The 13,599-nt window shown below is 38.7% G+C and overlaps 1 protein-coding gene across 1 annotated transcript; it reads right to left on the reverse strand.

Annotated features, from left to right (window-relative positions):
* Window positions 1-1,305: 1,305 nt before the first annotated feature.
* Window positions 1,306-8,638, reverse strand: LOC105355425 (interferon-induced very large GTPase 1). The gene is made up of 3 exons (XM_023961957.1): window positions 7,788-8,638; window positions 2,064-6,933; window positions 1,306-1,949 (listed from the first exon to the last, which is right to left on the reverse strand). Exons 1-3 carry the CDS (start codon window positions 7,828-7,830, stop codon window positions 1,802-1,804), a joined length of 5,061 nt encoding a protein of 1,686 aa, XP_023817725.1. The 5' UTR covers window positions 7,831-8,638; the 3' UTR covers window positions 1,306-1,801.
* Window positions 8,639-13,599: the final 4,961 nt, after the last annotated feature.

Raw genomic sequence — 13,599 nt, forward strand, 5'->3', positions numbered from 1 at the left:
GACCCATATTCATTCAAAAAAGGAACATGAAAAACATAAATGATCACTTTATTACCGTCTCAATGAATATAAGAAAAATATCAAAAGATTTATGATAACTAGGCTGCTTTGTCATACGATAGCTCCTGCTAGGCTACTACTAGCACCGCCCCAGAGCTCTTTGATGTATGCCCATAATCTGTGGGAACAAGATATTAATCTGTGGGAACAAGATATATTTTTATATCTTAATGTCAGGACACAGGCTCCGTAATTTATAAAAAATCTGATGGGGGAAAAAAAATTGAAAAACCCATATAAAACAAAATTAGTAGTTGGAAAATGTATTGGGGGCACATATTGTAAATGTGACACTGAAAGTGTCAGTACCTCATCAGCCACAAACCTCACTACTAGCTTGTAATCCACACCCGTAAACAGTCAGACCGCAACTTCTCCTCCTTGACCAAAGAGCTGTCGAAAGACCCCTGAACAACACTTGAATGGAATAATCTACAATAAGCAAGCTTAGTGTGCATAGATCAACTGTTAACGCAGTTACTTAAAAATTAAACCTGGGATACAAATTATCTTGAGGATGGGGAAGAAGTATCCCAGAACTACATGGAGGAACTCATGAATGACCTGAAGAGAGCTGGGACCACAGTAACAAAGGTTACTATTTGTAAGACAGTACTTTGTCAAGGATTTAACTCCCACAGTTCTCCAAAGGTTCTCCTGCTTAACCCTTGTGCTATCTTAGATGACCCTGCCCTTACATTGGCCTGTTCTCCCTACCATGACAAACGTGGAAAAGGTGGAGAGATTTCATGTAATCCATGGACACCAGTGAAGATCACAAATCATAGAAGAAAAAGGGTCAGCGCACTGTGTAGTGGGTCTAGAAGACCCAACTCCCAATGTTAAAGTGCCCAGGACAGCACAAGGGTTACACCAGCACATGTACAGGCCATTCTAAAGTTTGCCAGACACCATCTTGATGATCTAGAGGAGGATTAGGAGAATGTCATGTGGTCAGATAAGACCAAAATGAAACTCTTTGATATAAATGTCACTCAACATGTTTGGTGGGGGAAGAATGCTGAGTTGCATCCCAAGAACATCATACCTACTGTGAAGCACGCGGTCGGAAACATAATGCTAAAAAAAACAGGTTTAGACATTGGATGAATGATTCAGTCGATATGACTGCACAGTGGTGCTACTGCTGCACAATAATATAATACAGTTTTAAATCTGTTCTTGAAAATATGTAGATAAAGTATGTGAAATCACAGTGGATAGATTGGGAATAATAACTAGAAATCCTTTTCGGAGAATATGTTGTTTTATGATACGAAAAACTGCTCACATTTCAATTGTTTTTGAGAGTAACATTGCATTTAAATACATGTATTTAAAATTTGTATTGTGTTAAAGCAACAAAAAACACTGCACATGTAATCTTTAGCAAGTGAATATCAATCAGCTATTTCATTAAACATAGGATGATTAAATAATGAAAACTTTAAATTAATTTATAAAATGCAGGTACACACAGGCTTAAGTATTTAGATGCATAGTGTAACCTTATTTGTTACAGTAAAGAATTACAAAAATACGAAAAACAACAATGTTTTAAATTAATTAATTTCCTGTAATGAGTAATCTGTGTTAATATTACAAATGCAAATGAAAAAAAAAAAAAAAAAACTAATGAGCAAACACATTATAACCCTAACCCTAACAAAAAGCTCTTAGCCGTCTGTAAATCACATAATGGATTGTAAACCATCAAAATGGCTTTAATTAGATTTCTGCTTTATTTCCAGGACTCTTCTGTGGGGACGATCTCCCTCAGACTTCCCAAGGCCTCCTGCTGAGTAATTTTCTTCCACTCCTCAGGAATCTTCACTGGTTTCTGATGGAACTCTGCTGCCAATTGCTCATTGAACCTCGCTAGCATGTACCTGTAAATCAAATATACCGTTATTTGTATTATACAGCAATTGTTGTGTACAGATCCATGTGTGTAATCTGCTGTTAGAAAATGTACCCATTTATGAATTTTCAAAGTACAATACCTCCAGTAATTGCTGGTGTTTTGGCTGTTTGTGTCATCCAATGGGTTGCTCCAGTTTGGGTAAAGAGACTGAAGGTTTTTGCATGCATGGTAAAATCCATGTGCATCACTGTTGTGACCTGGTGTTTGGTTGTCACAGCAGCTGACACAGGACTGGGAATGGGAGTCGAAAGGCAGCATGCATATGGGCCAGTGGAGCAAAGCCTTGTGAACCAAATGCCCCAATGCCTCTTCGACACATGGGGCTCGGCAAAGAGGACAGCGGTTGTCGCAGCTTCTCACAGCATTAAACAGGTATTCCTGGGGCTGAACTGAAAGGCTTTGAAGTAGCTCGGTAATATCCACATTTTGGGAAAACTCCTGGCCAAGATCCATCCGTATTGTAGCCAGAAGTTCCATTAAACATTTCAAAAAACGGTTCCATTCTGTTGTGATACTAAAGAGAGGTCCATTTAGAGCCACCCTGCTGACATAAACACCTGCATCTTTCTCTAGAATGAGGCATATTTTTTCCAGTAGTGGCTTTGTGTCACTAAGCACTCCATCAGTAACTTCTGGGGTTTGGTTCACAGCTGCTGCAACCTTTCCTATTATTTCTCCAAGCTTCTGCTGTCTCCACTTGCCTAAGGTGCTTGACTCAGATAGGTGAGCCACCACCATCTCCTGGATTTTCTTCAGCCCGGAGTTGTCAAAGGACATCAAATATTCTTTGAAGCTCCTAAAATCGTCCTTTTTAACCAATTCCTCCAGCAAGCTAATTTGAAAAGCTCGAGGAGACTGACACTCTTTGGCTTTCTCTTTAATCTCCTCCACAATGTGCATCCCCAGTGGTCTATAAATGTAGTCTAACACTGTGGGTTTGATGACCATGGAGACAAATGCTTTGGCTATCCTCTGACACTGATCTCTTTTCCTGAAATGGTAGATAAACTCGGCCTGGCACTTGCTCTTTCTTTCAGAGAGATAACTCAAAAGCTCTCGATCCTTAGCAAAGCGGTCATGCAGTTTTTGAAAGTCTTGACATGCGGCATTGCAGAGATAAACTTTCACATCCACTTCAAACACGGATCTTATTTCCATAGATTTTTCTTTCAGAGCCTTTTCAACATTTTCTAGCAGTTCCACTATGTAGCTATCGGAGAAGTCTGCAGGTAAACTACATTTATGAGCTACAAATTGATCATAATCTTCTTTGATTTTGCATGCCAGCTGCTGAGCCTCTGTTCTCTGCAGTTTGTTGTTGTCTTCAAACATGTGCTTCAGTCTGCTCCGGTACCCAAAGTGCTCATCATTAATTTGGAAGTCGCTAGTTTGGTTTTTGCCAACATCATCGAGTTTTTTCAAGTGCTTATAGAGGCCACGGGTGATTAGATTCTGCTTCAGAACCTCTCTCACTCTAAAAGTAATGTCATCAGCCTTTGATGGTCTGAAGTCAAGGTTAGACAGTGTCTTACTCCACACAACTTCAAACTCTTCTTCCAGTTCAGCATCTTGAAACAGAATTTTTGTTGACTTGCTCGTTTCTGACAGTGCAAGTAGCTTGAACTCTTGTTCTTCCTGCAGCAAGCTTTCAAACTTTTTCATCTGTCTGAGGGAGCAGTGGTTCTCACTTATGGTCTCTAGCTTTTGAAAGATCTCTTTTGTTATTTGGTCCTGGAAGTTGCCAATGTTGCTCATCAAGATTTGAGTGAACATTTCAACATTTCTCTTAAGAGAGTTATCATTCATTAGGTAGGTCTCCAGATGTAACTTGAATTTGATCCCTTCTGATTGGATTTCCTCCTGGGCTTCATTACTCAAGCAACTCAACATATCATTTTGTTCAGTGTTCAAAGCATTTGCGGCAAAGATTTTCTTGGATGCTTCTATTAGCCAGCTTTCCATGTGTTCCAGTAAAGTATCTTCCCAATGGGACAACTCTGTACACAATAAAGAAAATGCCAGCGCACTGTCTCCATCTTGCATACCAATAGAAAATGAGTCGGATTTAACTGCATCCCAAACAGCACCAACATGTCCCATAAACTCAGGCATACTTGAGACTTTGGATGCCGCACATCTCTTCAGTGCCTCAAAGATATCTTTCTTAAGGCTTAAAATTGCCTTGGAGTACTGTATATCAACTGGTTCAGAAAAAAACCTATTGGGCTGAGGCCCTTTGACAAAAGTAGCAGAATTTACAGTATTTGGATTATTGTCATTAGTGCTTTCTTTCTCCCCATTCTTGGGTTTTAACACCTCATACACACGTCTCATCTGAAAGGTCTGCAACTTGCTGTGAATGCCCTCATCCTGGACCAGGAGCTGGTGAATGGGAAGGGTCCCATATTCTCTGCTGCACAGGAGAGCGTTGACCATGACGCCGAAGGGGTTTTCATGTTGTTTACCATTCTGAGGACAACAGTTTTGCATTAAAACGTCACTAACCGCAGTTGCTATGGTGGCCATCTCATTGTCATACATCAGCCTATTAAGTTTGTTATCAGCAGAGGATGAACAGAGTCCGACTATGTTGATCAAAAACAGAAAGTCACATCCTAAGTCCTGTCTAAAATGAATTGGGACTTCCAAGACAGCAATGTACATTCCTCTCTTTGTTGTTCCCCTCTCCTCAGGAAATTTGACCCCAAACAGGGTGGAAAAAAAATCTTGATGGTTTGCATTGTGCTTGCCGAGATTTGTCAGGACTCGGGTCCTCAACCGTTCTTGAGGTAAACGATGTTTGAGTTCTGCAAACACACAGCTCAGCCAACATGTGGGCATGTTTGAGGCATTCCCATCCATCAATTCAAGTGGAACCCCATAGAGAAGAAGGTCTGCAGCCATGCTGGGTAAACGTAACACATTTTGTGTTCTACTGTTCGGGCCAGTGTGTGTTAGCTCAAAAATTAGGCCCATCTCACGCAGAAAATTCTCAAGACCAAGTGATGGTGAATCAGGTTCAAAAAACTCTGAACAAGAAGAAACACCATTTTCATGTGACACTTTTTGTTTGATTTGTTTGGCAGAAGCAGTGGAATGATCTGTTGTTGCACTTGCAAGCTCTGATTGATGCTGGGACTCACTTTCACAGTTTTCAGTTTCTCCAGAATCTGCAGAAACTTGGTTTTCAGATGCCACACTTTGGACGTTCCTTTCACTTGATATGTGGATGGACTCCTTTTCTTTTGATAAATGTTCTTGAGTGTTTTCTCTTGACTCCAATGACTCTTGGACCAGACCGTTGGGTTGCTCGGAGATCTTCAAGTTTATACATTTAGACTGATCTTTGGCTATCTCTTCTGAAGATGAAAACATACTGTCAACCATACTGTTACTGGCACTGCGCTGAGAGTCTTCTGAGTGCCCAGACAAGCCATCTTTATCATTTTCTTGAAGCAGTGATAGCGACTCTTGTGACTCATTTTGTTTTTCAGCTTGAATCAGATGAAGCTTTAGTTTGAGCCAATTAAGAAAATATGCTCTCTCCATTTTATCAGTGGTAAAAAGAGAATCAGTGAAGACTTTCATAGCTGGGGTCATTTTGTAGTTGCCCAAGGACGCAAGGATGTCTCTTTTTTCTTTTTGTAACATAGGGTCGGGTTCATTTCCCCTTTTTCTTTGTTTGCTCTCCTCCTTATCTAGTTCCGTCAGTTTGGACCACAGAGCACCCTGCAAGGGAAGTTGTTTTATCTGAAAATTTGCAGGTCCTTCATCAAAACCTTTTAAGACCTCTTCCACGGCAGCCATTGCCTTTTTACAAACAGGGCCTTCATCCACTTCTATATCTAACTCTGATGCAAATGTTGCTGCCGCCTCAAGAGTTACGTGTTTCAGACTGCCTGGTAGCAGTTCCTTTAGCATGTCAGAAAGTTTAGCGGCAACTTCCTGTTCACTTAAAGTGTTGGCGGGAAGGACAGACTCTCTTGGAAGTTCCACAAACTCAGCAGCTCTATTATCTGATCTTTCTGTATCTGAAAAGTCAATTAACAGAAGTTTACTTGCCATTTCTTTGCAGGTAACTATAAGCTGTTTCTCTTTTTCCTGAAGATTGCCACAGAAAACAACAACAACTGAAGATGTTTTGCACAGAAGTTGAAGGCATTTTTCGTGTGCGCTGGCATTACCGCGCAGGTTAGAGATTGTCACTGGGACAGGGAAGATGTCACAAACTTTTCCATTGGGCACATACCACCCAACTTCAACTAGACCATTGGAGAGTCTTCGGGGCATCTGCCCTCCGTTCATGCCCCTGTGGACAAAGGTTTCTCTGCAAAATTTGTGTCCATTCAGAACATGGTTCAGCACCTGAGACTTTGAAACACCAAAATATCCAAGTTTCACGCATGAAATATTTGGCATGTTTGTGGTTGCCAAATGTACTTCTTGGAATCTACCACTTGTTTCCTGAGAGTGAGACTTCCATTTGCCAATAACACCTCTTAAAGGCCATAAGTGTAACTTGCCTGATATTTCTGGATCAATGTTTGGTAGGACTAGAGGGACAGCAAACTGACATTGCATCATGTGCACAGCTATCTCCTGCTGGAGAAAAGGGTTAGAAGACATAAACACAGATGTGACCAGATCAAGGGGATTGATGATGCTTTGGCTGTCTTGTCCAGAATCACCAAACCTGTCCTCTGATGCTTTGAAGTTTTCGTTGGGAGCATCTTGTTCTGGTTGGACACAAGAAGTCCTGGCATCATGACTGAGCAACCAAAGACGTCGCAGAAAAACTCTTGGTAGGTCTTTAAGTTCTTGCGGAGCTTGATTGTCCAGATTCCATGTGTTGATATCTAGCATAGATGCTGGGTCAAGTGGTGTAGTGGAGCAGGCCTCCAAGCCAAGCCTGCGTAGAATTTCTTCTTGGGCATTGTATTTTGGAGGTTCTATTAAAAAAAAAAAAGGTGTGAAGTGATACGATTTATACACACTTATTTATCATGCCTTTCAAATTACACATAATGGGAAAAAAACAAACTTTGATGCAACAATAAGTGTGGGTTTATTTTCTAAGTGATTGTGACATGTTATTCTCACACAAATCTACTTTGTTGTTCTTACATGCAACATTATATAGAATAACATCCAATTTCTAGAAAAAAAGCACATCAGTCCATCAAGAAAAAGTCATCTAATGAGTTCGAGCTCACACTGCTCCCTGGAATTATTTCTGCCAGGATTTACAGTAATTGCCAACAACTCAGTTCAAATTAATTGATAAACAAATAAAACTTCTTATTATCACTGTTTTTCTATCCCAACCAGCCTCTCCAGTTGTAAATGTTTTTCTTTGTATTATTTCTAAAGCCAGAACAGTCAATGAGCATTTTAAAGTAAGCAGCACAAATAAATTCCTGTTGTTCTTCAAGGCATGACAAGACAGCTTAGACTCAATGTGCCAGAACTTTAGTTTTCTCGTTACCTTTTTTTCATTTTAATATTCCCTGCTAGAATTTTTTAGCAGCAGCAATCATATCATTAACCTTTGCACAGAAGTTTAAGAGAAACATGAGCAAGAACACTGCAAGTAAAAATAAATATTCTGAAACTTAGAAAACTTAAAGTCTTTTTGCAGCATGTTTTTGCAGAATCAAGTAAAAATAATACAAGTGTTTTGAAGTTTAGGGCAAATTGTTGGAGTTATTTCTGAAATCAAGGAGCACACAAATTACTGAAAAACAAAACTGTATTTTTCCCCTCAACCTTTTTTAAAAAGAACACAACCAAGAAATAAACATACTTTTCTTCTTGCTGCTTATTCTTCTGGGAAGCTTGAGTGACATTGTAAATCCCTCTGGGTGTCTCTTTTCTCTGGGTGTTTTGCACTTCTTTCTTTCAGTCCTGGTCAATCACATTAACATGGGTAAAAATAACTGACTGGAATCTGTAATTAAAAACAAATTATTAGTTTACAAAAACACAAGAGGCAGCCCCATAAGCACACAAAGTTAATAATTCAAATATTGTACATCTGGAACTTGCACAATGAAAATGAACTTTTTCTTCTTGAAATAAGCAGTTTTTATTGACTCATGGAAAAGCCTTCATGAAATGCAAAGCTTGAGGTTGTCGGGTTTTTCTGGATTGTCTTCAATGTTTCATTGAAGCAAGACTATCTGCAGCTGTATTTGTTTTTTCTCAGTGAGACTCTTATCTGTAATAATCTGAACGTGATGTGTTGATCAAGAGCCTCTTCACAGCTAGGCTTGCAGATTGTAGTCAGGCAACATGTCACCAAACAATGAAGAGCCTATCTTCTATCAGCGTTTCGGAGCTGAGTATCACTCCTTGCACAAACATTGATTGAAACAAAGATAGATTAATATGTTTTTTTAAATACATCAAATTCAATATCCAGTATACTTTAAGACAATGCTAGAGTGCTGTAAGAAATTGTCTTGTTAATGAAGAAGATATTGGCTGAGAATTTAATTAAAAATTAATTAAGTAAGCCGGTAATCTGCTGCTGCAGTGTGAATATTTGTTTGTTCACGGTCCCAACTTCTTTCTATTAGTTATCACTTTTCTACTGTTGTTTTTTGTTCCAAGTTACTGTACAATTATATTTCCATTAGCCTTTTGATATTCCTCTTCTTTTTGTATATCATGTTTGTGTGTTTTACGAGTTTTAACTAAAGCTGCAACAAAAAACGAAATAGGAATTTTTTGGTTTACTTATATAAAACTTGACAAATACAAATTTAATGTTGTTATCCTTCAACAAATTACTCAATGGTTTAACCCTTTTATGCCATATGTCGCTAATTTGAAACAACATTAAATGCAGGACTCCACTTAAATATCATTATCTTAAATAGAAAAAACATTCAAGATTTTTCTTTATATATAATTGGAAATACAGTTATTCATTAAGGGGTTAATGGAAACAAATGATGTCGATGAAAGTCATCAGTTTAGTCTCTTCTTACCTTACTCTTCTCTTGCAGTCACTCTCTTAAAGAGATCCTGTGTCCTAAGGTCAGGAGTGCTTTTATAGCTACCAGCTCAGCGATAAAATATATTCCTGCTCTTCTTGCTTAACTCACTATGACGAAATGATTCTCTTTCACACAAAGGCTGACAGGAGCTTTTCAAGGAAGTGTAAACAAAAAGCATTGCTGCAAACCAAAAAGTCTTAACATAACTGAGTTGACATCTAATCTTGATAGCAAAACTGGGTTTTAGCTTTTCATAAATCTGCAAAAGATGGGCGCCAGGAGGATTATTATCTGTCTGCAGAGGTTAGAAGTTATGGCTCCAGACAATAATGCCACAAATGGTCAGCCAGGCATGCAATAGTAGATACACAAGTCAATCTATTGAAAAACAAAAAAAAAATCTTCTCATCATTTATAGACAGAAAATGATTGAAAGTGATTATATGACCTGTCGCTCACAGCACGGCCACAGAAAACATTCTTGCTCTGAGGGATTACAGAGTGGACAACAACAGTAATATTTTGTCTGTGGTCCTACAGGGTTGCCCATTTTTTGCCCACAGACAGCCCACATCTAGCCATAAGAGGAGTTGCAACTAAGCCATAAGATTTTCTCCTCTTTATACCTGCAAGAGCTATAAATGTTGGTGACATATATTTTACCATAACCTTAATTTAACCCCGACAAGTTGGGCCTAAACTTTACCTCAACCCATTCGAATGTCTTTCCTAATTACAACCAAAAACCTACCTCAAGATTATCCCAACAAGACCTACTGGTCCTTACAGAGTAAGTGATTATGCCAAGAATGGTCTTAAAGTATACACTGTGATCTTAATGTTAGCCTGAGACCAATGCCTCTTTAACTTTGTTTTGTCAGGTTTGAAGTCAATGGAAGCACGATGGCAAAAACCTAAATGATTTATTAAATTAAAAAAAAACACAGAAAACCGAAACTTAATTTTAAAATCCAACAAAGGAAGCAGACAAATGTGTCACAGAAAGTCTAAAGACCATGATGCAATATAGACTGGTGGAGGAATTAACAATTGGGAAATAGTAGATTTAACTGATTTGAACAGGTAAAACAGGACAGAAACAAAATTAACCAAACAATAGGTAGACATAAAGACAGAAATTAAGTGAAAAAATAACAATAAAATGATTTTGTTTTTGTTAAACACATGTAAAAATAACATACAATAATAATGACACATTTTAAGAGGTAAAGAAGAAAAAAAAGTATCTGACAATTAATTATTCAACCATAAGTTTTGACCATGTAAATAATTCAATTTTTAATTATATACCTGTATTTTCCTTCTCTTTTTTAAATTTTCCATGCCTAAAAGCGTTTACTGAAAGGTGCAAGCACACCTGAGGGATGACAGTTGTGCAAAGGAAAAGATTACTGCTCCTCTATTTCTGTCCTTCAAAGCTCTTTAGTAGTCTTACCCTTGTGTGTCACAGACTGCGAGTGTGAAGTGCATGTTTGTGTAGGTGCCTCAGAGACTTGTGTGAGTGGACATAATCAACTGTGTTCAGCTGGCAGCTTTTGCTGTGGTGTTTGGACCTGTGTGGACTCCCCTCCTTAGCAGAGGACCTGGGGAGAACATTGGAAAATCAAGGCAAACATTAAGGATTACTTTAAGGAGGGGACTCTTAAGAAAAGGCAGCAAAATGTTGATCACAATGCTAACAGCCATGTACATGATGGTCAAAGTTGTGGAATCGGTAAGATTATCATTTATGTTATTTGTTTCACAGAACAGGATGATGTCCAACTTTCTTCTAATTTGCCTCCACCTCCCCATTATTTCATTTCTGTTTTCCATGTCCAGTGCGTAAACAGAGTCATTGTCACAAGGGCTGTTAAAGGAAGTTCAGTGTTTTTGCGACTGTAATTTTTGACACATTTCGCTCCATTTTCAGATAGGAACAATGTTTGCACCGCAAGAGGAGCCCTTGCGATACATGGTGTCTCAGCCGTTGCCTTGGCAGGTTCACTCTGTGTCACACAGTCGGAAAAGCAGCAAAGCAGAGGAGGTAAGTCAGTTCAATTGATGCCTCACACATAACTATGGCAATGCTAAAGTAAGGTAGTGGATTCCGTAAAGCCAGTCTGCATGCAGCTGATTATAGCCCTCACCCATATTATCTTTTCTTCAGATTGAGTGTCTGCTGCTAAATCGACTCAAGCTGTAATGCACATTTTCATACCCTAAAGTGGGGATGTAGTAATTACTTTAGGCAATTCAGCTGCTCACCGTCCATGCTTGGCTGGAATTTTATACTCACACATTGGCTGTTTTAATAAACCATTATCTAAAAATGAGGCACAGCCCAGCAAAGAAAGGTCAGCAGTCAGTCACCTATAAACGCAATAACCTATGGCTAAATTAGAATAGCGTAAGAATGCAGAGATGGGATTTCCTGCACAACATTTGGTGCCCCTGCAATCCCACTAACAGCAATGTAACAGAAAAGTTCACTTGGTTCTTCACCAAAGAATTAGCAACCATTGAGGCCTTTGCAAATCTGTAACATTTCTATATCGATAAACAGGGTTTAAAAAAACACATTCCCTTATTTTTGACTCAATCCTGAGATTATGGATTATATATATATATATATATATATATATATATATATATATATATATATATATATATATATATATATATATATATATATATATATATATATATATATATATATATATATATATGTGTGTGTATGTACTTAGAATATGAGGGCAGGGTTAATGCTAAGTAGGGGCCTTGTGTGGTTCATTGAAATTTAAAAAAATGCAGGAAATGGCTCAGCAGTCTCTCATTGCTTTATGATAGAATTCCCTTTGCCCCATTTTGTAAAAAAAAAAGGGTGAAGACCACATTGTCAAGGTTGTGGAAACCATTATTTGAGACGGAACTTAGGCACACAGCCAAACTTAGTGGTAAACAAGCTAAACTAGTGCTATGCACAGCCTCTGGCTTCGCTCTTGCTATTCTGCTTGGACTGTAATCCCAATCAAGAGGATTTGTGTTTGAGGTCATTATTCTTACTGTAGTCAGAAAGGGCACACAGCTGCAGTCACACATTTACTCTCATTTGAACATTTTGTTCTATTTAGTAAAGACTAACAAATGCATCTGACCATCTGAACCTGTTGAATAATGCCAAGAATGTCCTAACAAAGTTGTAGATAAATCTGCTATGTGCACACTTCACCTAACCTGCATCATTTCTGAGGTAAAATGTGCGTCATAGGGCGTATTCAGACCCAGAAGGAGTCTTCTCATCTGCTACTGCTATGTTTTCTTTGCAGTTTGAAGGTCTCAGAAGGAACAGCATAGGGGTCTACAGAAAGAGTAAGTAATTCTGTTAGGCACAAATCTGTAATCTATTGTGACCTCAAAGAAATAGTCAGAATTCCATTTGATTTATTTCTCATGCCTGACAACATACCCAACTTAGAAGATATCTCATGGTAATAAACTCTATAAACTAAGACCTGAAGTCAGTTTAGACATATAGCAGCGGCTTGTGACTGCATGGCCAATGCCTCTACCTTCTGTCTTGTCACACTCAGACTCCAACGCCAGCAATGGCACGTGCACCACACCAGCTGTTCCTCCACTCAGCCCGGTTGAAGTGGAGAAGGCTGCGTCTACCATCCAGAACCACTTCAGGAAATTCCAGCAGAAGAAACAGAAGAATGGCAAGTAGATAGACAGAGCAACAGCTGGAGTGAGTTATGAATTGCACGAGCCTTGATGGCTTCTGAAAGGATGTCCATAAAATACTGCAGCTCAAACTTAGTACAGTCCAGTTACTTTTAAGTATCATAAAGCAATAGCCTTCCTGTCAAACTTTGCTTGTAACACAATTTACTATGTGAGTTACAAATGTGAATGTACTGTATATTTGAATGAATAGTTTTGATGTTTTATGATGACAGGGCGATCGAGTAACTGCTATTTATGTATGACTTTTATGACTTTTGAGTACATAAATGTGAAAAAACATGTCACTGTGTATTCTTTTCAAGCACAAACATGATCCATCTTGACATTAGACAGCATTTTCTAAAAACCTCACTGTGCTTAACTGTAACACATTGCCCTCTAGTGTTTTCAACTGTGAAATTTCAAACACATTGATTATTACATGGCCTTGAACTTGACATTTTGCAGAGTTTGTCTGCTATTATTGCCACCAGAGCAGAAAATTATTAGAGTAGCTTTCAGGGACACTTGCTGTTATGACTGTTCAAATACTTCAAGCGGCAACCCATAGAGGTGATGCCACGTAGGGCCGTATTCCTGTCTCAAAGATTAACCTAAGCCATTCCAGCCTTTCAAGTGCACTTGGCTGGACCAAATACACGTGGCTTCGTCTTCTCTCCATGTACTGACTGAACTGAGGTGACTGTGGCTTTAGAGGTGTCATGTAAAGGTCTAGTCAGGTGTAAACCAAATTAAATGACTGCAGTGGGTGGAGTCTATAGACAGGTCACCAAGGACTGAACAGTGGTTTACAGAATAACTGAAATAGCCTTTCGTGTTCCCTCATAAAATGTTATGTACTGTGTTTGGTTATCAGCTGCTACA

The sequence above is a fragment of the Oryzias latipes genome, chromosome 13 (genome assembly GCF_002234675.1).
Source record: "Oryzias latipes chromosome 13, ASM223467v1".
Lineage (NCBI taxonomy): Eukaryota > Metazoa > Chordata > Actinopteri > Beloniformes > Adrianichthyidae > Oryzias > Oryzias latipes.